Raw genomic sequence first — 27616 nt, forward strand, 5'->3', positions numbered from 1 at the left:
AGCACAAACAAGCTGTGAGGCAGTGTGCATGTGCTGAGTGAGGTGTCCCTAGGGTGGCATAAGACATGCCTCAGCCTTTAGAGACCTTCCCTGGCATCAGGGCCCTTGGTACCAGGGGTACCATTTACAAGGGACTTATCTGAGTGCCAGGGCTGTGCCAATTGTGGAAACAAAGGTACAGTTTAGGGAAAGAACACTGGTGCTGAGGCCTGGTTAGCATTGGGTTGTGGCTACAAGCAGAGCCTGGAGAATATCTGGTGATTAACTGTCCCATGCTGCTAGTGGTATTGTGCTTAGGCGAAGTCTGCTGGCTATGTGCTTGTAATTGACGGCAGCCTGTCACCCTCCCATCTTTCATATGTCTAAATCTGACTACAACAAAAGCAGAATGAGGACTCACAGCTTTCTAGTCATAGTGCCACTGTTCCCGTACTCTATAAAACAGTCACGATTTTAATGGTGACCCACTGCTGGGCTTTTTATGCAGTCGCTATATTTGCTGGCGAGGCTCACAGAATGCTAAACATTCAGTAGAAAACACATGCTCACGTACCATTTGCAGTATTACCTTGTGTTAGTAAATTTGACGATAGCATTGAAGCATGATAGGAGTTAGATACGTAAATCATGCATGTGCAGTAAATGTTTTTGTGTTCGCCATACTTATTCACCTAAGTTAGTAGATGGGGGAAAATGTGATCTTTTAAACAGCTCTTTTCATAAGGGCTGTTTTTCGGCGAACAGCACAGGCGCTGGTAGACTGTTTTAAGAGACAGACCAGTGTTAACAGGAGGCAATGCAAGACAACAGAAGATTGAGAGCAGCCTGTACGCAAGAGTTACATTTTGTGTTCCGTTTTTTTTTTTTTTAAATAAAAGCAACACCAAGCAACGGTATCACTTAACCAGAGCCAGTCGACATCATCATTTGATTTCTGAAGGAAAAACAAGCTGAGGAAGAAGAGCATCCCAAAAATGAACACAATCAGGTCTCTTAAGAATATTCTAGAAGAGGTAAAACTGCTAAGCACTGGGTTTTGTTTATTGTTCATCAAGAATTTATGTAACAATCTGCAGAAATCACAAAATGACAAAGTCATTGTCCCTCTGAACCATGCTGGAATTCCATCTACACACTTTACCTGGCACCTCCGAACAATGAAACGCAAGGGTCAGTGGCAAGAGAACCAAGCATTTGCAATGCAATGGGTCTTGCGTTTACTCGAGTTCAAGCTATTAGCATTGCAAACTCCTAACCAGACTTTTCTTGCCACATAAACTGAAAAGTAAAACAGTTTCACATAAGAGAGCCAACGGCCACCATGAGCACAAAGCAAACACACAAAGGAAACAGAAGTTCGCTCTCAGTATTGACAAAAGTGCAGTTATCCATGTAACCGGCAAAACTGCATTTATACGTGTAACAGACTCAATGTCATGCAAAGTGCTCTAATACTGCCCAGCGGTATCACGCTGCCTATGAAATAAAGGGAAAAATGAGTGCAGAAACCATACGGAAAACATGGAGCCTCATATATAGTTGGCTGGTGTGCTCAAGGCGGGCTAAACACCGGAAAAGGCATAACGTACGCATGACTTTCTCTAATGAAACCAAGCGAATTTTAAAAGGCAAACCCACAAACTACCCAAACTGATGGGCCTGCAGTGGGCATGGTTAAAAGCCCACAGAGAGATTACACCAGGGAAGGAGTGCTTTGCACTTGACCCTAAATATGAAAGCAAATGTATTGTATGTTCAAAAGGTTGATACATCAAAGCAACCTCCATTTAACTGGGAAATCTGTCACACCAATGGACAACAAAGTGTAGATGCTTACACTCACATCATAGTGCTCTAACATGAGGCATGGCAAAACACTGCAAATACACCCTTCACTTGTGACCATACATACTTGTTTTTAGTCATGCAAGAATTCAATCATACCGCATACCCTAGTTTTGAGTTACTCGAGAATCATGGGAGTCAAGAGGGAGGCACGATCCGTAGTCACACACTTAGAGAAATATATTAAAGTATCCATTATTTCTCCAAGGTAGTGTGCCTTGTATGTCTTTATGAGGGAAACAACAGGATAATATTCTCTGATAATTAGTAATAATTATGATAGTTTCTTTAAATGGAACTATGATCAACTGTGTAGGATAGTACCCTGTTTTTGGCATCGTTACCCCCACTTTTTGCCTGCTGTCAGTGTGTTGTGACTGTGTTCACTGGGATCCTGCTAACCAGGACCCGAGGGACTGTGCTCTCTCTCCCTCTAAATTTGTAAATTTGGTTGCTGACGACTTACAACACTCCACAACTGGCATACTGGTGCCTCCATGGAAGCCCCTTGTATATGTACTTGGGTACCCAGGGCATTGGGGCACAGGGGTTTCCATGGGTTGCAGCATGTATTGTGCCACTCATGGGAGCCCACGCAAAATGTCTCAGCAGGCCTGCCATTGCAGCCTGCGTGAAAAGGTGCATGAACCCTTTTACTGCAGGTCACTGCACCAGGTCACTATAAGTCGCCCCTATGGCAGGCACTCAGCCCAGAGGGCAGTGTGCAGGTACCTGTGTGAAGCCACCCCTGCATGCAAAGGTGCCCCTATGAACTCCAGCTCCTTTTTCCTGGACTTCGTAAGTGCAGGGTAGCCATTTTACCCATGTACTGGACATAAGTCACTGTGTCCAGCTACATAATGGTAACTCCGAACCTGGGCATTTTTGGTATCAAACATGTCGGAATCGTACATAGTTGTATGATTCCATGCACTCTGGGGGCACTCTGGGGGCTCCTTAGAGGACCCCCATCACTTCTCCTACCAGTCTTCTGGTCAGCCTGCGCTGCTGCCACCCCTCAGACAGGTTTCTGCCCACCTGCTGCTTGACCAGCTGAAGAGGAGGTAGGCGGAACAACGGATTTCCTTTGTGAGAGGGAGGCAACACCCTCGCCCTTTGGAAATAGATGTTACAAGGCTTGGGAGGGATAGCCTCCCCAAGCCACTGGTATGCTTTGAAGGGCGCATTTGGTCTCCTCCTTGCATAAACAGGTTTGCACCAGTCCAGGGACTCCCGGTCCCTGCTCTGGTGCGATACTGGACAATAGAAAGGGGAGTAACCACTCCCCTGTCCATCACTACCCCAGGGGTGGTGCCCAGAGCTCCTCCAGGTGGCCACTTGATTCTGCCATTTGGAAATCGCAAACAGGAATTCCCCATTTGCAATTTCCTATTTAAGGAACCGCAATATGTGATTCCCTATCTAAAGTCGCAATTTTAGGGAATCGCTAAAGACTGCGAGTCCCTAAAGCACTGCATTGCCCTTCATACATCAAAAAAGGCGATTCGCAGCGTTTGCGAATGCAAAATCCTTTGATATATCTGGCCCATAGTGCACTAAAATTAATTACACTGTGTAGAGAGTCCATTGGATGCCCAAAGACTTGCAGAGGCAGAAATAGATAAGTCTAGTGATCTTTTTGTGGTATTCGGGGTGAGCAGTTAGGCTTATCAAGGAGTCGTGTTAAGCATTTGTTGCACTCAAAGAATAAATCTGACCCCAATTCAGAAAAATAACAACTGCTTTTATATATGCTTTGAACCAAAGAACTTTGTTATAAGGTAAGCAGTTTTTATATTAAAAATAGTTTGCTGTTTCCAAAATCCACACAGTTCAATTTTCAGAGTCTTCAATGTTAACCTACGGTAGGAAACCAAGAATACAGTTTCACAGTTAAGCACATGACTTACAATCCCAGTCTTTAGGATTTAAGACTAGCACCGGGCAGGGTTCAGGTTGGTAACAAGAGTGCACCCACAGTGGCACAGTGGCGGCTGGGTGCAGAAGTCAAAGTTGGACTCAGTGCCCAATGTTAATCAATGGAGGCGCAGAGGTGGAGAGGGTGTAGGTATGATGATGTGCTGCTCCCAGGTAAGTACAAGCACTGTCAGAGGTTGATATCCATGGGTCGAGGCAAGCACCAGGGGGACCACAAGGCAGCACCAAACTTACCCCCCTCGGCAGCACCAAACTTATACCCACAGCAGCACAGGGGCAGCCAGGTGCAGAGTGCCAACACAGCATCGGGCACCCAATGCTATCCAATGGAGATGGAGGGATCTGCTGAAGTGCTGCTTACAGGTGAGTAAAGCGGGGTCAAGAGTCAATCTCCTGTATTTGAGGTAAGTACAAGGGGGGCCACAAGGCAGCAGCAAACTTACACCCTCAGCGGCACAGTGGTGGTCAGGTGCAGCGTGCCAGCACAGAATTGGGCGCCCAATGTTATTCAATGGAGGAGATGATTTTCCAGTAACAGACTGTAGGCTCTGGCCAGGAGGCCTGGTGAGGTCAACCCACAGCTGCCCATCTAAGTAGAGATGCCAGGGGTCATAGGGACAGCGACAGTCCAGCTGCCCAAGGACCAGGGGCTCTGGGTGCAGGGTTGTCTTTTGGTGTTGAAAACAGCTTGCCGGGCAGGTCGCAGTCAGGAGTTTAGGCTGCAGACATTGCTGTGGAGTTTGGCAGGGGTCAGCCCACGCTGGACTCTTGGTCAGAAGCGCTAGGGAACTTTCACAGGACTGGTGGACCACTTAGTCACGGGCTGTGGGAGTCGAGTGCAGTGGTGGTTCCAGGTGGTGGTTTTGCGGTTTCTCAAGCAGACTTCTTTTTTCTTTAGAGATTGTTTCTTTTGGACAGGTCCGCTGTCCATGGGAGTTTTCAGTCTTTATCGAAGACAGACAGTCCTCCCACGGCTTTGGAGATAGCTGGCCTGTTGAACACATCATCTTCTGGGTGCAGGTTCTTTGAAGAATGCAGACAGGCTGGTAGGGCTGGGGTCAGGTCAGTTGTAGTCTTCAGTCTTCTTTGCTGGGCAACTTTTGTGTTGTCCGGCTCTTCTTAGTTGGACAGGAATCTGATTCAAGGGTTCGAGGTGCAGCTAGATGCTGAATTTAGGGGCGTTACAGGGAGTGTCAGGTAATAGCCAATGGGCTACTCACTTTTACAGTTACTATACCCCTCCTATCACCACATCCTTTGGCAAGTGGCATAGTCTTAACCCCATTGGCCTAATTACTTCCATACAAGATGGAGGAATTTAAAAAGCAGTGTCCACTTCTGCTTGTCAACCCTAGGGGTGGGACTGGCAGGAAGTGGGCACTCCTCCTAATTTACCTAATTTTCCCGACAATTCTGCTGCCAAAAGTGGGGTCAGGAACTGAGGGTCGGCCTCCTCCACCATTTGGAGAGGCCTGGGTCGCATTTCAAAGGCAGCAAGCCCTTTGAAGTGCCCCACCTTGGAATGTCCATCCAGCCTGGAAGAGGAGGTCACACCTCTCCCCAGAGCAGGCCTTTGTTCAGAGCCCTCAAGAGTATTGCCTCTCATCTCAGGGGGCCAGAACTCTGTCTAAGGTGGCTGTACTGGCTTTGACCAGTCAGTGCCCACACTAGGAGTTGGTAGGTTTTCAGGGGACACCTCTAAGGTGCCCTCTGAGTGCATATATTAATAAATCCATCACTGGAATCAGTGATGGTTTCTTAATTAGGGATGTTTGATACAAAGGACCTCTATTGTCAGTGAAGCCATCATGTAGCTTGGGAACTCGTAATGACCACTGTCCAATCACATGTACTTAAAATGACTTCACTGGTCACTTACTATGTCTGAGAATCGACAAATACATAGCAGGGGCATATCTGCTCATGCAGGTATGCCCTCACAAGCAATATAATGCACCCTGACTTTAGGGATGGAAGGCCTGCTAGAGGGGTGACATATATATTGCAGGCAGTGTAAAGAAGACAAGGCACACAGGCTGTGTGTCTCATAATGTTTTCATTTTAGTTCTGCACCAAGATGCGCAGCCTTCGAAAGCAGCACTGTGTGCACTTAGTTAGGGGGTCCGTAAGGGTGGCACAATTCATGCTGCAGCCCTCAGGGGCCTTCTTTTAGTGCCCCATGCTCTAGGTACCAGGGTTACCATCTACTAGGACTTATAGTGGCAGCTAAAGGTTTTTCAGTTGGGAGAAACAACTGTGCAGTTTTAGGGAAAGAAATCTGGCACTGGGGACCTGTTTAGCAGGGACCCAGTGCACTTCATGTCGAAATTGCTCCAGAAAACGGGCAAAACGTGGGGTTGGGGGTGGGGTTAGGGGTGTGACCTTGTCAAAAGAGCGACTTTCCTACACAGTGGGACACCTGGGAGTATCCACAAGATGAGGAATCTGTGGTAAGACGAATCCATCACAAAGGGGTCATGACCTGCAGTACTATTGGTTTCTCATGCTCGGTGACGTAAAGCTTTGACGCAAATCTTTGGATGCATCAGGGTCACTTTGAATAGTGCTCAGATTCAAGACACCAAGTAAAGAAGTGGTGTGGTCTTGTGCTCAACATCTTTTCGTGCAGGCATGGCACAATTCTAGCACCCTGCCTTTCTGAGAAAAAACAATATGGAGGTTGATACAAACTTCAAAAACAGTACATGATCTGTATCGAAGGACACAGAAAAAAGGGACCAATGTCGGTCCAATGTGACGGCACCTAAATATGCTGTATGCCATCACTTTTGGAGTTGGAAAAAAAACACCACAGACTCCAATGGTGCAGAAACCAACTACTAGAAAAGGTATGAATGTAGTCTGGCACATTGGAAGGTTAGTAGACCACATCTTCTTGCATTTACTGAGCCATTTTTGAGAGGTACAACCTCTCAACTATACATAACCTTTGGCTGTAGGTGCCTACCTAAAAGTAGGATAACTACTATTAAACGAGTATAGTGTGATATCAACTGCTTCTAAAGTTCATTCAGTTTCTGAGATGCTGGCAAGATATTGAGTGTGCATTTATTTCCCTCTTGATTCAGCACATGGTGCCATTTAATGCTCGTTTATTTTTAATATTTTCCTACACATTTACCTTCAATCATTTCTAAAATTAATATTTTGGTATTTAAGCATAAATGTCTTATTATGCTGTAGACATATGCATTGCAGATATCTTCACACAAAAGCCCAACATTTAACGAATAATATAGGTAATTTTAAACCTCTCTTCCTACTACACAGTACCTTCTGAGCTGCTTGTGGTATCCATTTCAGAAGTAGAGGAATTGGAAGGAAATGAGGGTCCCGCCTGAAGATGTTCGGATCCAGATTCTGGAGGGGTGGGCAACTGGAGATGGGAGCAGCCCACGGAGCTCTGACTTAAAGTGGTCATGAAACGATCCTCTGTTGGTGTGACAGAGTCAAAAGTAAATAAACGCATTAAAACAAGATTTGTATTTATCATGTTTTGCAGCATGTAAATCAAAATAGTCTTTATGAAAGTTGTTTCAAGATTTCTTTTATAACATGTGAACAAAATAAGCAACTGCATATTCTGTATTAGGAATAGAGAGGGGACTTGCTCTCTTTATATCTCCCCAAACTGTAGCAATGTGGAAAAACCACAATGAAAAAGCAGATAACTAAATAACTACAGGTAAAGAAACAAACATAAACACCACTATGCAAACATATGACATGCTGCACAGCTGCAGATTGCTTGAAAATATAAACAGTCAGCATCAGCTAATCCATCCTGGTTCAACGTACCTGGACTAAGGTTGGTAGTAATTCAAAACAGGCAGCAAACAAGATATCCAACAACAGGGAAATGCATGATGCATAATTAGCAACCCTATTCCAACAGTGCTTATTCCAAAATGAAGGACTAGTAGCTACATAAATGCACCAGTAATAGCATTTGAAAGCACCTTGAAATAACAAATTCCTGAATTAAATACTTTTGCTCTATTTAAATATCTACTTTCAAAATCCCTGCCAACATCAAGCAGGGGTACATTATGTGTATACATGACTTATTTTTGGCAACAAATTATGCATGTGCTGTTGTCACAAAGAGAACATACATTTGGTTTCAATGGAATATAACACAAATTACTTCAATATACTTAGGACAGGAAGAAAAATCCAATCATTACTATGTAGGTCTGTGGGTCATGGTACTACTTGTCCCTTATACAGTAAATTATAAGACTGAAAAAAGTAATACAGTTCTTGAAGAAACCAAATGTGCAGGGCAGCCTACACATTTTAACATTGTTGAGAGTACATTTAAAATGCATTATTGTATTTCCTGAAGCCCCGAAGAAGCGGTAACACAACCCCAAAATGTTGACATCTTCTGTATTGAGTTCATTGCAGGATTGACTTGCTACATTTATTTCTAAATGCAATACGCAGAGTATCTATGTTAATTATTGTACATAATTTCAAATGATTTTCTTTGAATTATATATGTCATATGATGTTTTCATACTGAATGATGTTGTTCGGTTCAAAATAATGCTATATAGGACATCTTGTTTTAATTCTGAATAAACTCTCAACAATTTTACAAATACAAGTTAATAACAGCACACCTTTGATAATAGTGGTGTTTTTTGTTTGATTTTGATTGTGCTTTTCCATCCTTACTCCCCACTAATGTTTAGTGTTATACCATCCAGTCCTGGGCTCGTTTGAGGCTATTTAGATGACGTGGGCCTGGTTGATCCTGACTTTCTTCAGAATTCGAAGAAGGAGCGGCAGTGGCAGGAAAGTGTACTTGAGACCCATGTCCAAACGTAGCAGGAATGAGTCTCCAAGTGACATTCATAGAGGGAGCTCTAGTGTGCTTTTGTTTTGACACTGCACTTTCTCAAACTGTGGTGAACAAATCTACCCAGAACATGCTCCAGTAATCAAAAATATCCCTTGCCACCTCAGGATGGAGATGCCAATTGTGCACCTCCACCAAACATTTCTCAGCTTGTCTACTCTGCCATCCAGGGATCCTGTTACATGGTTGGCTACCAGAAAGATGTTCTGATGAACAAGTCACCCACAGGCACGCAGGGCCTCACGGCAGAGGACCACCTTTGCCGTGCTCGCAGCAGTACGACATGTCGGTCATGTTGTCAGTGAGATGCTGTATCAGCCTCTCTTTGGCGAATGAGAAGGAGGTTTTCAGGGCCAGATGTCTAACCCCAATCTTCATAGGACTAATATGGAAGAAGGTTCTTTACCCAGAAAACACAGGCCTTTGATTCTCACCTCTTCCCTACTGATTCCCTGTGGGAAAATGCCTCTCATGGCAAGATCACCCCCTACCTTTTTGCCTTTTGTTGATGCTAGTTATGATTGAAAGTGTGCTGGGACCCTGCTAACCAGGACCCAGCGCCAGTGTTCTTTCCCTAAACTGTACCTTTGTCTCCACAATCGGCACAGCCCTGGCACACAGGTAAGTCCCTTGTAAATGTATTATGCTACCCTGGTGACCGCTCACTCAGCACATGCACACTGCCTCACAGCTTGTGTGTGCTGGTGGGGAGAAAATGACTACGTCGACATGGCACTGCCCTCAGAGTGCCATGCCCAAAACCCACTGTCTGTGGCATAGGTAAGTCACCCATCCAGCAGGCCTTACAACCCTAAGGCAGGGTGCACTATACCACAGATGAGGGCATAGTTGCATGAGCACTATGCCCCTACAGTGTCTAAGCCAAACCTTAGACAGTCCAATAGGAACAGGGATGTGCCCCCCGTCCCCTCAGGGAGAAGGCACAAAGAGGGCGTAGCCACCCTCCAGGAGAGTAGCCAATGGCTACTACCCCCAAGACCTAAACACACCCCTAAATTGAGTATTCAGGGGTGACCTTGAACCCAGGAAATTGGATTCTGGCAACCTGAAGAAAGAAGGACTGCTGACCTGAAAGCCTCGCAGAGATGACAACTGACTTGGCCCCAGCCTTACTGGCCTGACACCAGACTCAGAGAACCTGCACAGCAATGCAGCCAGCGGGACCAGCGACCTCTGAGGACTCAGAGGACTGACCTGCACCTAAAGGTGCAAGAAACTCCTGAGGACAGCGGTTCTGTCCAAGTCTACAACTAAGAAACTAACTTTAAAGAAGACTGCAGCCTCACTCTGGAAGCATGAGTCTTCACACTCTGCACTGGATGCCCCGGGCTCGTGTCCAGAAGAACCAACATCGCAGAGAGGACCCCCAGGTGACACCAACGACGTGGACACCCTGAGTCGATCTCCCTGCACCCCCACCGCGACGCCAGCAGAGAGAATCCAGAGGCCCCCCTGACTACGGCTGCCTGGTAACAAAGAAACCCTACGCATGGACCAAGCACTGTACCCACAGGCCCCAGGAGCAAGAGGAACCACCTACCAGTGCGGAAGTGACCAGCAGGCGGTCCTCATCCAAGCCCAGTCAGTGGCTGGCCAGAGAATCACCCCTGTGCCCTGCCTGCATCGCCAGAGTGACCCCCGGGTCCCACTATTGCTTTCAATGCAAAACCCAACACCTACTTTGCACACTGCACCCAGCCACCCCTGAGGGTGTATTTTTTGTGCCTGTGTGTGTCTCCCCCCAAGTGCTGTACAAAATCCCCCTGGTCTGCTCCCTGAGGACAGAGGTACTTACCTGCTAGCAGACAGGAACCGGAGCACCCCTGTTCTCCATCGCGCCTATATTGTTTGGGCCCTCCTTTGACCTCTGCACCTGACCGGCACTGTGTTGCTAGTGCTGAGGGTTGCCTTGAACCCCCAACAGTGGGCTGCCTATACCCAGAATACTGAACTGGTAAGTGCTTTACTTACCTGAGAAACTAACTATTACTTACCTCCCGCAGGAACTGTTGAATTTTGCAATGTCCACTTTTACAATAACTTATTGCCATTTTTGCCAAAACTGTGTATACTACTGTTTTAATTCAAAGTTCCATACTTACCTGTGTGAAGTACATTACAATTTATGTGCTTACCTAAATTCTGAATCTTGTGGTTCTAAAATAAATTAAGAAAATAATATTTTTCTATAGAAAAACCTATTGGGCTGTGGTTAAGTCTGAGTGTGTGTTCTCATTTATTGCCTGTGTGTGTACAACAAATGCTTAACACTACCCTCTGATAAGGCTACTGCTCGACCACACTACCAAAAAATAGAGCATTAGTATTATCTAATTTTGCCACTATCAACTTCTAAGGGGAACTCTTGGACTCTGTGCACACTATCTCTCGCTTTGAGATAGTATATACAGAGCCAACTTCCTACATCCCCCTTTCCACCGCACCCCCAAAACACAGAAGTGATGCATCGAGCACAACCATGAGGGCGGGGTGAGGAAGGGAGAGGTGGGTCCTGCAGGCCAGGATGGTGTCTGCCAGCTACGACTGCAGATCCTCTGCTGTCTCTATTGAGAACTGGATGGAGTCAGAGGCATCCCTGATGTTGGGCCCAACAGGATCTGATATTCAACCACATGACCCACATGTGCCACCTGGTGTTCGGGAATGAGAAGAATGCACAAAGCCGGGAATGAGAAGAATGCACAAAGCCAGGAATGAGAAGAATGCACAACGCCGGCAGCCCAAGTTGACTCAAATTCAATCCCACAGAAACCCAGGATTGATATCAATCAGAATCATATTGTGATTATTTCAGTGTTCCTGAGGTGGAGCAAAAGCCTTGAAAATGGAGTCCAGAATTGCCCTTAGGAATGAAGAACTCTTTGAGGAGTTCAGGTGGGACGTGAAAATGAAATGAAATGAAAAATTTAGTCATAAAGTGCACTAACCCAGAGAGTTTAGCCAAACAGTGATCGTTTCCAATAAAAGTCTGAGATGCTCAAGACAGAATTAGGATGAAAACAGCCAGATGTTAAGGGCTTTCTTAAACAGTGACAAAGAATCTAACTTTGAGATATGGGTGGGCAGCGTGTTCCACAACATGACAGCTTCAACGGAAAGGGAACGGCCACCCCATCCGACTTTATGAAACCCGGGAATGAGCACCTTTCTGTCTGAGGAAAATCTGAGAGTTCCACCTGGCGACTACAAGCTGAAAAGAGATATCTCAATCCTTTGTGATGAAGGGCAAGGAAAACCAAGCAGAGTATCTTCAAGAAGATACACTTCCTAATAATAAGCCAGTAGAGGACACAAATGTCTTCTTTGACTGAAAGAGGTTTAGGAGTGTTCAGAATGTGGGAAGCAGTCGCATTCTGAACCACCTGAAGTTTGCTCAGAGATGAAATGTAAATGTTCAGGTATAATGCATAATCAAAGCGATGACTACCGAATGTTATATTTCTGACAGAATACATGGGAACATTTTCTTAAGAGCTCTGATGATGTAAAAACATGTTGTCTTAGTACAGTTAACCAACCACTTAAAGTTAAGATTTGAGTCGAAGATAAAATCAAGATTTTTAGCGGACTTCACAGGAATGGGCAAGGGACCACAGGCCTTCAGCCACCAGGCATTAGTTGAAATAAACGCCTGTGTCCCCAACACTAGCAACTCAGTTTATTCTGCACTGAGTTTTAGAAAATTGTTTTTTAACCAAGTGGTAATGCTGGTCGTGCACTAATTAACCTTATAGGTTACCAGAGGCAAACTGCCAGAAAGAGGCAATAATTTATGTCGTCCCCATAGGACAGAACTTGGAAACAAAATGAGCCTACCAGTTCTGCAAGACGAGCGGCATGCAAATTAAAGTGAGTTGGACTAAGATATGAGCCCTGTGGAACTCCGAAAGGGATACTAACTGTGTGCACCCTGTTGAGAAGAGTGCAGAAGATTGAGGGCCTTGACTCCAGAACACGTCGGACTAGCCACGGAGTCAAAGGCTGTTAACAAGTCCAGCAGCACCAAGACCACCACCCTGCCTTAATCAACCTGGCACCTGATACTGTCAGTAGCTACAATGAGTGCCGTCTCCGTATGTGGCCACTCCTAAAACTATTCTGCGAAGGGTCAAGAATGCCACAGGAGTCGATCAGTTTCACCAATTCCTGATTAAGATACTTTTCTAATAACTTATCAGCTGCAGGACCAGCCAGATAGGGCGAAATTGTTCCATATTTTCCTATCATCTAGATCCACTTTAGTTTTTTTCGGTAGGGAAATAAGTGTGGCTACCTTCCAGGGATGTAGAAAAATACCGGTGTCAATGATGTGACGGAGTACTCCATGCAGAGTATCTGCAGTGCATCTGGAGCCAGTTGCAGAATTTCGGTCGGGCAGGGGGTCACCTGAAGACCCTGACTTGAGACTCATACAGAGTTCGTTAATTTTCTGCCCCGAAATAGGGGGGAAGACACAGCCGTGAAGGATTGGTTGAAATTACAGACACTTCAGTAGAGAAATTACATACCGCAGAGGAGTTAAATTTAGAATATAAGTTAAGAAATGTATCTCTAAAATAGATGCTAGTTTATTGCAAAACTCTTGCAAAGGGTCCAAAAGGCCTTGAGTAGAAGGCTGAGACAGCTCTTTGACTACTTTAAAGAGTTCCTTGGAAGAATTATCTGCTAATCAAATTTTTTTGTTCTAGAAAGCCGATTTAGCTAGACCAATAGATTGTTTATATAAAAGTATAAGGGCCTTATGTTACTGCTCCTCTATGGGATCGCAATGCAAATGCCATCTCCGCTCCTGTCAGCGGCAGAGCTGTCAAAGATTTTTAAGATCTTCTGAGAACCAAGATGCTGAAGGTTTAGCTCTGGTGCAGCATATCATTTTCAGCGGTTCCACAATGTCAAGGGCTGCTTTGATCCAGACCTGAAAACCTTCAGACGTACAATCAAGGGGATCATTCACATTGGTTTTGGAAATATAAAGTGTCTGCTCCAAACCGAAGGAGGAGCTTTTACTCCAATTCCTGCACAGTACCACTATCGGTTTGAATGGAACCAGGCCCACCTTAGGCACAGATGGAGGGCAATGGACAATAAAAAAATAACCATCTAGTGAGCCACCCAACTAAGGGGAATGGCTATCAAATGAAAGGGTGCTAGAATTGAAAAAAATGACATCAAGGATTTGTACCGCTATAAGGGTGGGAGCCTTAACCACTTAAGTGAAGCCAAATGTCACCATAGATTTAAACAGAGCAGTGGAATCATTGTTGGAAAGATTTTCTAAATTAAAATTAAAATCCCCAAGAATGGTAAGCTTTTGATGAACCAAAAATGGCTCCAAGACTTGACACCAGGCTTCTAGAAAATGAGAGCGTGGGCCTGGTGGATGATACACCAAGAGATCTGAAAGAAAAAGGTTAGCGTCACATTTTAGTCTAAAAAAAGCCACTTCAGCAGCCTCTAATGAATACATCATGACTGGTTCCAGTGTACAATTAAAAGAATCTTTAAATATAACTGCCAGGCCGCCTCCTCTCCAATCAGGACGATCCTGTCAGGAGAGGATATAGCCCAGAGGAACTGCTGCAACCAAATCAAGTCCAAAATCTTCCATTGCCCAGGTTTCCATTACAAACAAGTACTCAAGATGGAGGGACATTATAAACTCATGGACTTCGACTTAATACATAATGAGGCAGAGAGCATTTATTAAAGTACATGAAAACTGACTATGAGTGCTCATGGCCATGCACTCAGGCTCAACCACCGCCATAGAGAGAATGTATGAGTCATCCGACAAGTTGAACTGAAAATTACAATTAGAACACCAAAAGAATGTTGCCTGTGTTAAGTCAGATCTAGTGTACCCCATCGTATTACCTTTGTGGCAGAGCTCCAGTAGCTGCGATCAGGAGTAACTAGGAGCATAAGGGGTAATGTACTCTGGTTCGAAACTGGCAGCATCCCGGGTGCCGTCCAAGCGCAGCGGGGCCTGCCTTTGGCGCATACGCACTAGCATGCCAAATTTAAAGGCCAGCTTTAGAGAAAGCGTGGCTGAGGCACTACAGCTGCCACGTACCAAAAAGGGAGTAAAAATAAAAGCGCAACAGGAGTCCAGCAAATCCTGCCTGCAAAAGAAGGCTCTCCTTCACCGCAGGAATACTGGAAAAGAAAACCTAGCTAAAATAAACATGCGAAAACAAAATATAAAATAATTAAAACTACCCTAAAAGTTACCAAATGTACTACAAGTATGAGGCAACTATTGGAACCAGGCAACTCCACAAAGACAGCAGATGTGCGCGCTATGCAAGGAAATACATGTATGACAGCGTCACCTTTAGAGGGATCAGTAGGAGAACCCAATCAGCAAATGTAAGTCAGAGCATGGGTGGAAACCACCGTATGGCTGCATGGATGCACCAACATACCAAATTTTAAGGCAATCCTCAGAGGGGGCACTGCTGAGGCACTAGTGTTTCCCCGTACCGTGAGGAAAAAATCAAAGTGGAACTGGAGTCCAGCAACTCCTACATGCACGTGAAGGCTACCATTCATGCAAGAATACTGGAAAAGAAAACCAAGCTAAAATAAAAGTGCGAAAACAACACATAAAACAGTTCATTGACTTCAGCTCATTGATTGATGGTGAAACCCAACAACGTCAGAAGTTCAGCCATGATTTAGAGGTGATCTGTGAATTACTGTGGTGAGCCCATCTTCAGCAGCATTTTGTCAAAGTACAGGAACACATGTACTCCCAGCCTCCAAAAATGAGCAGCAACCAACACTTTTGTGAACATCCGAGGGGCCAAGGTAAGGCCGAAGGGGTGCACAGTAAACTGAGTGTGTTCCTGGCCTACCCTGAAGCAGAGTTTAATGCCTATGGGACTGCAGCCATGGTATATGGAAATCAGAGTCCTGTAAGTCCAAGAACAGCACACAATGTTCTTAGTACAAATCTGAAATGATCTAAGACAGAGTGAGCATCCTGAACCTGTCCTTCTATAGAAAGGTGTTCAGTGGATAGAGATCCAAAATAGACCAGAGGCCTCTGTTCTTCAGGATGAGGAAGAAAGGATAACAGCATTCTTCTCCCTTCTATGGTACTCTTGGACAACAAATGGTAGACTTCATGCATCAGGACTGTGGAATGTCCTTCTCAAAGCTGCTCTGGTGAGGGAGGAAAATGGGGTGAGGAGGTGGTGAAGGGCAGGGCATAGCCCTGTTTCATAAAAAGACCCATCCGTCTGACGTGATGGATCTCCACCCAGCGGAAAATTGTCGTTATTCTGCCTCTTATGGGGGGCAGGCCAACAACATGGCCAACTAGATACTTCGTTCCGAGCTCCGGCCTGCAAGCTAAAAAGTCCTGTGCGATCCAGCTCTTATTGCCTTGATTTCTGCTCTGGGAAACCTGAAGGATAGAAAAGCGATGTCGGACTGGAGTGCGGCCCATCTGATCGACCTACAATGGGTCAGCGGCCTAGTCCATGAACCATCAATCTCAGCCTATCATAGAGGCGGGGCCTGTGGCAGAACTGATACCACGCCTTGTAAGCAGGGATTGGGACGTCCTACCACTGAGCTCGACAGCAAATTGCTCTGGAACACTGACGCTGTCGTGGGTAGGAGCGGCTCATGGGCCTGCAGTATGCAGCACAATGGAAGCGTGAAGCCATGTGCTTCAGAGCAGCTGGGACTAGCCGCACCTGCTTGAGACTAGTGGCAGCAGCGCCATACGCTAAGAATTTGCGTTTACACATACCTGAGACCACTGAAGTAAGAGGGGGCTGGCATGCAGTCACCAAGCAGAACCAACGGACAATGACACTGAGTCAAGTTGGGTTTACCTAATAGAAAGAGGAGAGTCTGCGCTGCAGGATGTGGCAGCTGGGCTCCTGAAACACACTGCCTAGAGTACTGTGAGCCTCTGTGGTGCCAACCTGCACAGATGACCTCCTGTGCCTGACACACATTATTGGACTAAACAGGCGGTATCCTGCATGGACCTCTGGCTTCGCCATCTTGTGAAAGTCTGTGAGGAGAGACCTGTGTGCTGGGGCAGCGGAACTGAAAACCCCCTTTGGTGCAGCGTGTTGTGCTCTTAGTATTTACTTATGACTGGCACCACAATGTTTTTATCGAGAGGGAGTCCACACCCCATGGTCTTCTCTTTCTGTGGAGTCCATCGATGTAGCACTCAACCCTGGTGGATGCTGCCTAGGAATACTGAATCTGTTTATTTGTTACATTCTGATACACACTTGGAGCACCGAAAAGTGTTGATGAGGCTCTTCTCCTCTACCCCCATCTCCGGGGAAGATTAAGACTGTTTAACACCTCGAACTGGCAGCAGCTTTACCATCATTGCTCAGGACTATAGACGCACATTCTTGAAGGCGCAGGTTTGCAAACCCTGTGGATGCTGTGGGGCAGTGGGGGGAACCCTGAATGTTCTAATTTTTAAAACTCTAAAACGTCTGCCACTCACAACTCCACAAATAATCAGAGCTGCTGAAGACATTGGAGTCCTGATCACTGGAGTCCTGGAACTACATGTGCACTGCAGTGAAGAGTGAAGGAATCACCCATAACCTAGTCTTGTGGCTGGAGCGGCTGGGTTTGGTAAGGCTACCTCTGGCCGACAGATCAGGTGGCCACCCTAATAGTCAAAGGCAAAATGGTGAAAGATAAAGCTGTTCACCAATCCAATAAGATCATAAATTACACCCAGGTGGCTGCCTCAACGGAATCCACAGAGGACACTCAGACGCATGGAAAACATGATGGTAATCCCCTGCAGATTGAACCGACCCTGTCTATGGTAGATGTCGTGGATGAACTTAAAGGGACCCGTGCTGAACTGGCAGCCAAAATAGATTCCATAGCCATTGATGTAAACCTTCTGCGGACTGACCTCAGTGACGTAGCTGAGAGAGAGAGACAGCAACTGAAGAAAATGTAAGCGAACTCCAATAAGAGATGGCCGCCTAAAAGCAGACAGTAACAACCCTCCAGAAACTATCCAAAGGCTAGAAGAACGTGTGCAAGACTCCAAAGGATGCTCCACGAAGACCAATTTGCGGTGTGTGGGCTTTATGTAGAGGGCAGAAGAATGGTTGACGGAAGCCTTCTTGGGGAAATGGCTGATGTCTGTCATGACAATACAGGGGCGCTCAATTCTTTTTTTTACCATCCCTGTACCACGGCCTGGAACTCCATCACGTGCAATAATTGCTTGCCTCTTCAATCATAGAGACACTCTTTCCTGCCACAGCGCAGGACAGCCGCTACTTAAGTGGCACCCTATTTTAATTTTTCCTGTTTACACCTAGAAAGTCTAGAACCAGCAGAAGTCCTATCTGAATGCTAAACAAAGACTGCACACTTTAATGGTGAGAAATAGACTGCTACTTCCGGCAAAATGGAGGGTGGTGTATGAAGGCAACATACATTTCTTCTCTAATGCCAGCTACGCGAGCAACTGGGTGGATGCTCTGCCTGGTGCCTCATACGATTGGACAACGCAAAAAGCCCTCTTGCCTTGGGTGATTCGAGAGCAATACAGAGGCCCAAGAACCAAGGCAGATGGGAGAACAGATGAGACCCAAAAAAAACGGGATTAGTGGTGGGACCAGGTGGAACACTTATGAAGGCAGAGACTATGATGAACCCCAACTCTTCCTGTGGTGAGAGATGTAGCCCTCTAGCATCAGGCTCCAACATTACAGAGGAGAGGTTGTCCTGAAGAAACTGGTAACATGATTGCTGCCCGGGTTTCTTTAAGGAACATGACAGAGACAATAATATGTTGTTTATTATATGCGTGCTGGAACGGCAGGGACCAAGGGGTTTAGGTGTTGTGGAGCCACATGAGTGCTAAGGCCTTGCGGTGCTCACAGCGTACTAAGAACTAGCACAGCACTGAAGAACATTTTAAAACAAGTGCAGTTTTATCTGGGTTGAGCACTTGTGGAATGGGATTGGGGCAGAACATGCACGTTCTTGCCTCGATTTTTATGTTACCAGGACATGATGGCTTCACTGCCAATGGGGAGGGAGGTGTTGGGGTATTGTTTTAATTTGGTTGAAGTTCAAGCCATAGGGGTAGAATACTACTTGAGTGGGTGCAGTGAATTGGACCTACAAAGGTGGGCTCACGTATGTCTGAGGAGTGCAGGTGCAGTGATGGGAGCTGTGGGTAAATGGCTAATTCACATGGGCAATTGCTTATGTTTATAAATGTCTTACTTGGAATGTGAGGGGCCTTGCAAGACTGGAAAAGTGCAGCAGAATTCATGCCCATCTGAAGCGATATCGACTGTCCATTGCATTTGTGCAGGAGCCTCATTTTTGGGGGGGACTGTATAACTACTCTTAGAATGGAGAGGACAAATATATACGCAACAGAGCACTCTGGGTATGCCCGATGTGCATTGATATGAGTTGTCTGTGGGATCCCCTTCCAACATAAAGCCAATACACTCGATCCAGAGGGGAGATGTGTGATACTTTGTGGTAACTTGGATGGACACGAGATCTGCATGATAAATGTGTATGCTAACAACATAGATACTGGGGAATTCCACAGTGGGGTAATGAATGCTGCAGAAGCGTTTTTATCAGCAGACATCATTCTGGTGGTGTTAGAAATTCTCTAGTTGGCAGTCGGTTTGCACCCTGTCCAAGTAGGGACCCTCACTCTAGTCAGGATAAGGGAAATACCCGCTCAGATAACCCCTGCTCACCCCCTTGGTAGCTTGGCATGAGAAGTCAGGCTTATCTCAGAAGCAACATGTAAAGCATTTCCACATAACACACAGTAATAAGTGAAAGCACTACCAAAATACACCACACTAGTTTTAGAAAAAATAGCCAATATTTATCTATATGAAACAAGACCAAATACAATAGAAAATCCAACATACAGTAATATCTGAATTCTGCAAGATTTACTCAAAAATACAGTTCCTTGAAGTCAATAGCTCCACCTGGGGCTATCACGGTATTGTGCTCAACAAAACCAACAGTTCAGGCTGGCCGCAGCGTCCTGAGCCAGATACGGTGTCCGGAAGACCCGCAAACAGTACCTTTGTAATTGCAGGGCGTTTCAATCCTCGCGGTGAGCTCTGGAGAGCGCTGCTGCTGGTGTTGCGGTGTCGGTTCTAGAGTCGGTACGGGAGTCATCAGGCCCTTGAAGTCACACGTGTTGCGGACCAAACTCCGGGCTGATGAAGTCAGGAGCGCTGTCGTGGATGGCGCCGGGCCTGTGGTGCGAAGCGGGAAAATGCGACATGCGGTACCCACAAGTCATGGTGCAGGCAGCTGCTCGGTGACAGCATCCAGCAGCGTCGGTGAGGCCAGGGCTGCGGTGTGAAGAGGGGCGGTGCAACGTGCGGTGTCACCAGGACACAGTGCAGGCAGCAGCAGCGCCGTTGCTGAAGCGCTATAGTCAGTAGGCCCAAGCCAGCAGTACGGGACAGGACAGTGCTTCGTGAGCCTCATGAGCGATGTCCACAGGCCACGGTGCAGGCAGCGGCATTGTCGGAGATGCCCAGGCTGTGGTGTGAGCAAGCGAATGCAGAGTGCGGGCCCACAGGACGAGGTGCGAGCAGCGGCTTGGGGAAGTCATATGATGACTATGTCAGTGAGACCAGGGTCGCTGTGCGAAGCGTGTCAGTGCGGCTCCGTGGGGCATCAGCAGATCATGGTGCAAGCCAGCGGCATAGTTGGAGGCAGTGTGGTGGTTTCTCCTCTTGAACAGCACAAAACACACAGTCCCAGTGCTGGAGGTCAAGGAAACTGAAATCGTTAGTGTCCCTGAGACTTCCAACATGAGGCAAACTCTATTCCAAGCCCTTAGAGAACTTTCTCAAGCAGGACACACAGCAAAGTTCACCCCTTGCTCTCTTTTCAGGCAGAAGCAACAACTGCAGGCCAGGCCAGCAAAGCAACACAGCAAAGGGACAGTACTCCAGCTCTTCTCCTGGTCAGAGCTTCCTCTTGATTCCAGAATGATTCTACAAGTCTGGGGTTTTGGGTCCAATACTTATACCCCTTTCTGCCTTTGAAGTTGGCAAACTTCAAAGCAAAGTCTCAAATGTTTTTAAGATCCTTCCTTGTCCAGGCCAGGCACACATCAGTGGGTTGGAGACTGCATTGTTTGAGGGTAGGCACAGACCTTTCAGGTGTAAGCGACCACTCCTCCCCTCCACTCTAGCTCAGATAGCTCATCACGATATGTAGGCTACACCCCAGCTCTCTTTGCGTCACTGTCTAGAGGAGAAGTGTAAACAGCCCAACTGTCAAACTGACCTAGACAGGGAATCCACAAACAGGCAGAGTCACAGAATGGTTTAAGCAACAAAATGCCTACTTTCTAAAAGTGGCATTTTCAAACTCACAATCCTAACACCAACTTCACGGAAAGATGTATTTTTAAATTGTGAGTTCAAAGACCCCAAACCCCATATTTCTATCTACCCTCAAAGGGAATCTGTGCTTTAAAGTTATGTTATTTAAAGGCAGCCCCCATGTTAACGTATGAGGGGGATAGGCCTTGCAACAGTGAAAACCTAATTTGGCCGTATTTCACTGTTAGGACATGTAAAACACACCAGCATATGTCCTACCTTTTAAATACACTGCACCCTGTCCATAGGGCTACCTAGGGCCTAACTTAGGGGTGCCTTACATGTATAAAAAGGGAAGGTATAGGCCTGGCAAGTGGGTACACTTGCTAAGTCGAATTGTCAGTTTAAAACTGCACACACAGACACTGCAGCGCAAATTCTAAGCCATGTTTACAGGGCTACTAAAGTGGGTGGCACAACCAGTGCTGCAGGCCCACTAGCAGCATTTGATTTACAGGCCCTGGGCACCTCTAGTGCACTGTACTAGGGACTTACCAGTAAATCAAATATGGCTATCATAGATAAACCAATCACCAATACAATTTACATAGGGAGCACTTGCACTATAGCACTGATCAGCAGTGAAAATGTGTGCAGAGACCATAAGCCAGCAAAAACAGGGTCCAGTATACCATAAAAAGAGGAGGTCAGAGGGCAAAAAGACATGGGAGACACGCCAAAAAGCTGCCAGGTCTAACACATGCCCCCCTCCAACTCAGAGTAGGGGGAAATACCTGGTGAGTACTCCTCAATAAGGTGGAAGAGCCTGGACAGACCATCAGCATTGGTATGTTCTCTGCCATGACGGTGTTCCATTGTAAAGTCCATCCCCTGTAGAGAAATTGACCACCTCAACAGTTTTGGGTTCTCACCACTCATCTACATTAACCATATCAGGGGCCTGTGGTCGGTCTAAACCCAGAAGTGAGATATAAACAAGTAGGATCTTAGTTTCTGCAGCGCCCAGACCACAGCAAAAGCTTCCCTTTCAATTGCACTCCACCTATGTTCCCTGGGTAGTAGTCTCCTCCTAAGGAAGACTACAGTCTGATCTAGGCTTTCTTTGTTCAGCGATGAAAGTACTGCTCCCACACCATGCTCTGAAGCATCTGTCAGTACCACAAACTCCTTGGAGAACTCAGGGTCCAGCGGCATGGGCGCAGTGCACATGGCCTCCTTCAGAGTGTCAAACACATTCTGGCACACCTCAGTCCAGATCACCGGTCTAGGCTGCTTCTTAGAAGTCAACTCTGTCAAGGGGGCAGCAATGGTGCCATACCCCTTGACAAATCTGTAGTACCTGGTGAGGCCTAAGAAGAAGGCTCTCACCTCTGTCTGGGTCTTGGGAGGTGCCCAAGCCCGAATGGCACCAATTTTGGGTTGTAGGGGCACCACTCGGCTGCTCCCTACCTGGTGTCCCAAGTACACCACTGACCCCTGCCCCATCTGGCAATTACTGGCCTTGATAGTGAGGCATGAGGCTTGCAGCACCTTCCCCACTTCCCAGAGGTGGCGTAAGTGGTCCTCCCAACTGGAGCTGAACACAGCAATGTCGTGATTGACAAACCTCTGCAAGGTGGCAGGGGTGTTCTTCAACCCGAAGGGCATGACTTGGAACTGGAAACGCCCCTCTGGTGTTGAGAATGCTGACCTCTCCTTGGCCCCCTCGGTCAAGACAATCTGCCAGTACCCAGATATCAAATCAAACGTGATGAGAACCTTGGCTGCCCTCAACCAATCCATGAGCTCATCAGCTCTGGAAATGGGGTGGGTGTCCGTTTCGGTGACAGCATTGAGCCCCCGGCAGTCCACACAGAACCGAAGCTCTGGTGTGGCACTAGGTGCTGCAGATTTGGCGACCAAAACCTCTGGGCTGGAGCAAGGGCTGCTGGAGTGCTCAATCACCCCTAAAGCCAACATCCTGGAGACCAACACCTTGATGCTGGCCTTCACTCTGTCAGCCAACCTGTAAACCTTGTTTTTCACAGGCAGGCTGTCCCCAGTGTCAACATAATGCATGCAAAGATGGGTGACAACTGGAGTGAATGAGAACAGAGTGGCACAGTGTCCCAGTAACTAGTGACATTCATTCTGCTGTTCTAGAGTCAGAGAAGGGGAGAGGATCACGCCTTCTACTGACCCATCCGGCTCCATAGCAAACAGGAGGTCAGGGAGAGGTTCCTCTTCCGCCCCATCATCTGTAGCCAGAAGCATGTTCAACTCAGACCTCTCAAAGTGGGGTTTGAGGCGGTTCACATGTAGAACCCTCAAGGGGTTCTTGGAATCTGCAAGTCCACCAAGTAGGTGACGTTACTCTTGCACTCCTTCTCCTCAAATGGGCGACCACCTGTCCTGCAGAGCACAAGGCTCTACGGAGGCCATGATCCACACTTTCTGGCCAGGCTGAAACTCAACCAGAGTGGTATTCTGGTTGTATCTCTTGTGCGAGCTTCATGAAGCGTGCGGTCTAGTTTCTGAAGGAAAGCATGTAGCTAAATTCATCCTGGGGTGGCTTCCTAAGAGCTTGCTCCCAGCTCTTTCACCAGACTCAGAGGTCCTCTGACCGGGTGCCCATACAACAGCTCAAAGGGGCTAAAGCCAAACCCTTTCTGCAGTAGTTCCCGGTAGACAAAGAGAAGGCATGGTAAGAGGATGTCCCACTTACGCCTCATGGAGTCTGACAGATATCCAATCATGCCTTTCAGGGTTCGGTTGAATCTCTCAACCAACCCGTTACTTTGTGGGTGGTAAGGAGTGGTGAATTTGTAGTTCAGTCCACATTCCTTCCATATGGCCTCTATATACATGGACATAAATTTGTTTCCCCGGTCAGATACCACCTCCTTGGGGAAACCCACTCGGATAAAGACGCCCATTAGTGCCTGGGCCACAACGGGCGGCACCACTGTCCTCAGAGGGATAGCTTCCGGGTACCGGGTGGCATGGTCCACCAAGACCAGGATAAACATGTTGCGTAAGACTGTCTTGGGGTCCAGATGCCCCACTATGACAATGCCCACCTCCTCAAAAGGGGTGCTCACGAAAAGAAAAGGGTTGGAGGGGGGCTTTACATTTCCCTCCACTTTTGTCACTCGCTTGGCAAGTCTGACAGGATCTACAGAATGCATCTGAATTTTTTCTCATTTGAGACCAACAGAAGTGGGTAACAAGCCTGTCAAAGGTCTTGTCCTGCCCCAAATGTCCTGCCAGAGGCCCATCATGAGCCAAACCCAGTAGGAAGGCTCTGAAGCGCTGGGGTACCACCAGCACATGGGCTGCCCCAGACTCAGCAGCCTTAGGATCGCTATACAGGAGATCATTCTCCCAGTAGATAGGAGCTCCTTGGGCTCAGCACCAGCTGCCTGGTCTTCGGCTTGCTGCCTAAGACCCACAAGAGCAGGGCACATCATCTGCTCTGCGCAGAACTCCTCCCTGGTGGGACCCCCATCTTGCTGCCAATAGGTCAGCTCAGGTAGTTCTCCCAGTTTGGCCACTTGTTCCTGTGTAGGTACCGGGGCATCCCCCTCGAGGTCAGCCTCCTCCCTGACCATAGGAGCTTCTGGGGCAGGTTTCCCGCACCCCTTGCCCTTTCTCTTGGCAGTCACCTGGGCCACTGTTTCAGGCTCCAGGTCTGTCTGATCACCCTGTCTCGCTGCCATGGACCGATTGGTCATGCATGCCCACTCTGGGATCTTAAACCATTGGCACAAGTCGTTACAGTTATATCGGTACAAAAATGGAAGTATGGTAGGTGCGAGCTCCTGAGAGCTTTACCAATGGGAGGAATTCATAATGCAGGTGGAAGCCATAGGCTCCTTCAGGTTGGGACCAGGTCAATATTGGATATACGCTAAACTAGCAGCAGCGGCACAGGATCTGTGGCCGTGCTTCCCAAGGGAACCACCTGTTTCCCATACACTGCCTATGATGTTAAAAATGGCAGTGGCAGACACCAGATTGCTCATCTTTATAGAGCGCTTAGAGAGGATTTTCCCCAAACACACCCCTAAAGCAGAGAAAAGATGCGAGAAAGCGCATGGTGAAACACTGATTGCATGGGAGTGGGGAAAGGTGCATGCTGGGGCAAAAGAGATGAGTTCCAATGCTCGTTTTATACACACTGGATGAACTGAACTCCCAAGATTCTCCATTTAATATATACACCCGATGGGATGTTTTACCCCATTGAAGAGCCCGTGTGGCCAATTTTCTGCATATAGTGTGGGGTTGCCCACTGATAGTGGGTTTTGGGAATTTAGTAGTTAAAGCCCTTACCCGAGTCACACGTTGGGAGATACCTATTACACCCCTGGCTCTATTGCTAGCCATGCTATGGTCACTAAAACACTAAAATACAAGAAACTCATTCATAGGTTTATAATGTTAGGGACCACACCCGCTAAGTGACACAGTCATTAGATGGTTAAATGCAGTCCCACCTAAATACATGGAATGGCTCAAGGACATGGTGGACTGGGCCGTAGCTGAAGAGGTATGAAAGAAACATGGCAGAAAGGATGACAAGCTGGTGGATAACTTGGCCGTATGGGCGCAAATGCTGAAAATACTACGCAGATCACCTGAAGAGCTGTCAGGTTATGGGGGTGGGGGGGGGGGGGTGGGGGGGGGAGAATAATGAAGCAAAACCGGCCACCCCTCCTAACCGAAGTCCAGAATGGGTATCGGAGCAAGATCAGCCCTAACTAGAGATGAGATAAACTAAAGGGGATTTTGTTACAATAACATCCCACCTGCAGCTCTGTATTTTTGATAATTCCTCCTTGTTGCTTTACACTCATTTAATAATGCTCCCTATGGTTAAAGGAACTGTATTACCTGTTATAGATTGTGAAGACTGAAATGGTATGAGCAGCATTTCCGGGGGGCATGGGGATGGCGGTTGGGAGTTGTTTCCTTTACTGAAGATGGGTAATTTGCACAACTTATGCTCCTGATGCATCGTTAAAATGCTAATGGATTAATGCCTGTATTAAATAACTCAATAAAAAATATATACAAAAAAATCCTGCCTCCTATGAGCCAGGCATGAGTCTGGGAGGGGAAACTAAATCAGCCTAGTAGCAGCTGTAGAAGTGAAGATACAATTGAAGGAATGCCTGGTGTTGTCTGTAAACTAGTCCCCTGAAATAGCCTCTGAATTTTTCATATTGGCGGGGAAATTGTTAAGCTAGCATCAATCGCTGTGGGGCCTTGAATCATCCGTGCAGCTAAAAAGCCATTCCTCCAAATAGTCTGGAGCCATCAAAGGGCATGTCCGTTAAGAACCATCCAAGTCCACAGAAACCTGGGTGATTGCATTCAGGTGTACCTTCTGAGCAGGACAGTGGTGCTATAGATCTGCTGATGCAGTCTTTAATGTCCAGTCCAGCTCAAAGTACTTACTTGGCTGTGGTTCTGGTCATCATAGATTGCATGGACTAAGAAGCTCTGAGATCCTTGGAGACAGCTGTCAAGATGTTGCTGGCCATGTCCCATAGTACCTCAGTACTACGACAAAGTGTGTAAATAAATCTGAGGGTCAAAAGGGCAGAAGAAAACATTTTCTTTCTGAAGGCATCAATTCTTGAAGTTCCCTATCTGGAGGATTTGTCAGAAGGAAACATAGATTGTCCGTGCTTGTTAAGGTTTGAACAGAGGGCTTGGTGAGAAAGTTGGGGTCACTGTCTATGTCACCTACCCACACGTCAACTGACAGGCAGGGCTGAATATGGCTTAGACCACAAAGCTAGAAGGCCATCAACAAGGGCTTCATTAAGTGGTTGGAAGGGCCCGGACGATGCTGGATCTGGTTGAAGAATTTCAGTCAACACATCTGTTTTTGTCTTTCTCATGGGCAACTGCAACTCCTCAGCTGCTCTCCTAAGCACCACTGCAAATGAAGCAGTATTTTCCACTGTTGGCCCAGGTGGCGATTATAGTTCTGTTACAGGACATGTGTCTAGCCCACTGGTATTTTGTAGGCCAACACACAATGAATCCTCAGTGTAATGAAGAGTACATTTCCTCATTCATCAGTATCCAGTGGGACATAGAGCATTTCTTGCACGGGTACCAAATCAGAGCAAAATAATCTGAATCATTTGCTGGTACCAATGCAAAGGAAGAAAACATTGATCTGAATATGGTTGAATAACTATCAGTTGTAACTTTGTAATTTTACAGTGTGTCAGAGGCCTGGATCATACTGACATTGTTTGAGGTCAGAGATCAATATCTGGACCAGATAATCGACCAGAAACACTGGAGTTGGTTTCAGCACAGAAGGAACTAGCATGGACTTTGGCCCAGAGCGGTAAAAAGTGTTAGATTTGTCATGGGCCTTACCGGAAAACTTTGACCAGAAAGGGGCCTTTTTGTGGGTGCGGCTTTCGGACTCAGCCCATGACCTGGAGCAGGAGCAACACCTGTGCTTCGAACAAGACCTCTCTATACTCTGAAACATAACAGATCTGTTTCTCAGACACAAGTCACC

General features: G+C 46.8%; 1 protein-coding gene across 3 annotated transcripts in view; it reads right to left on the reverse strand.

Moving 5' to 3' along the window:
- Positions 1-27616, reverse strand: part of PIKFYVE (phosphoinositide kinase, FYVE-type zinc finger containing) — a 1212885-nt gene that overhangs the window by 361007 nt on the left and 824262 nt on the right. For all 3 annotated transcript variants that reach the window (XM_069225943.1, XM_069225942.1, XM_069225940.1), the window contains one exon: positions 7078-7236. In XM_069225943.1, coding sequence (XP_069082044.1) covers positions 7078-7236 — 159 coding nt within the window. The remainder of the gene's footprint in view (positions 1-7077; positions 7237-27616) is intronic.

The sequence above is a fragment of the Pleurodeles waltl genome, chromosome 3_1 (genome assembly GCF_031143425.1).
Source record: "Pleurodeles waltl isolate 20211129_DDA chromosome 3_1, aPleWal1.hap1.20221129, whole genome shotgun sequence".
Lineage (NCBI taxonomy): Eukaryota > Metazoa > Chordata > Amphibia > Caudata > Salamandridae > Pleurodeles > Pleurodeles waltl.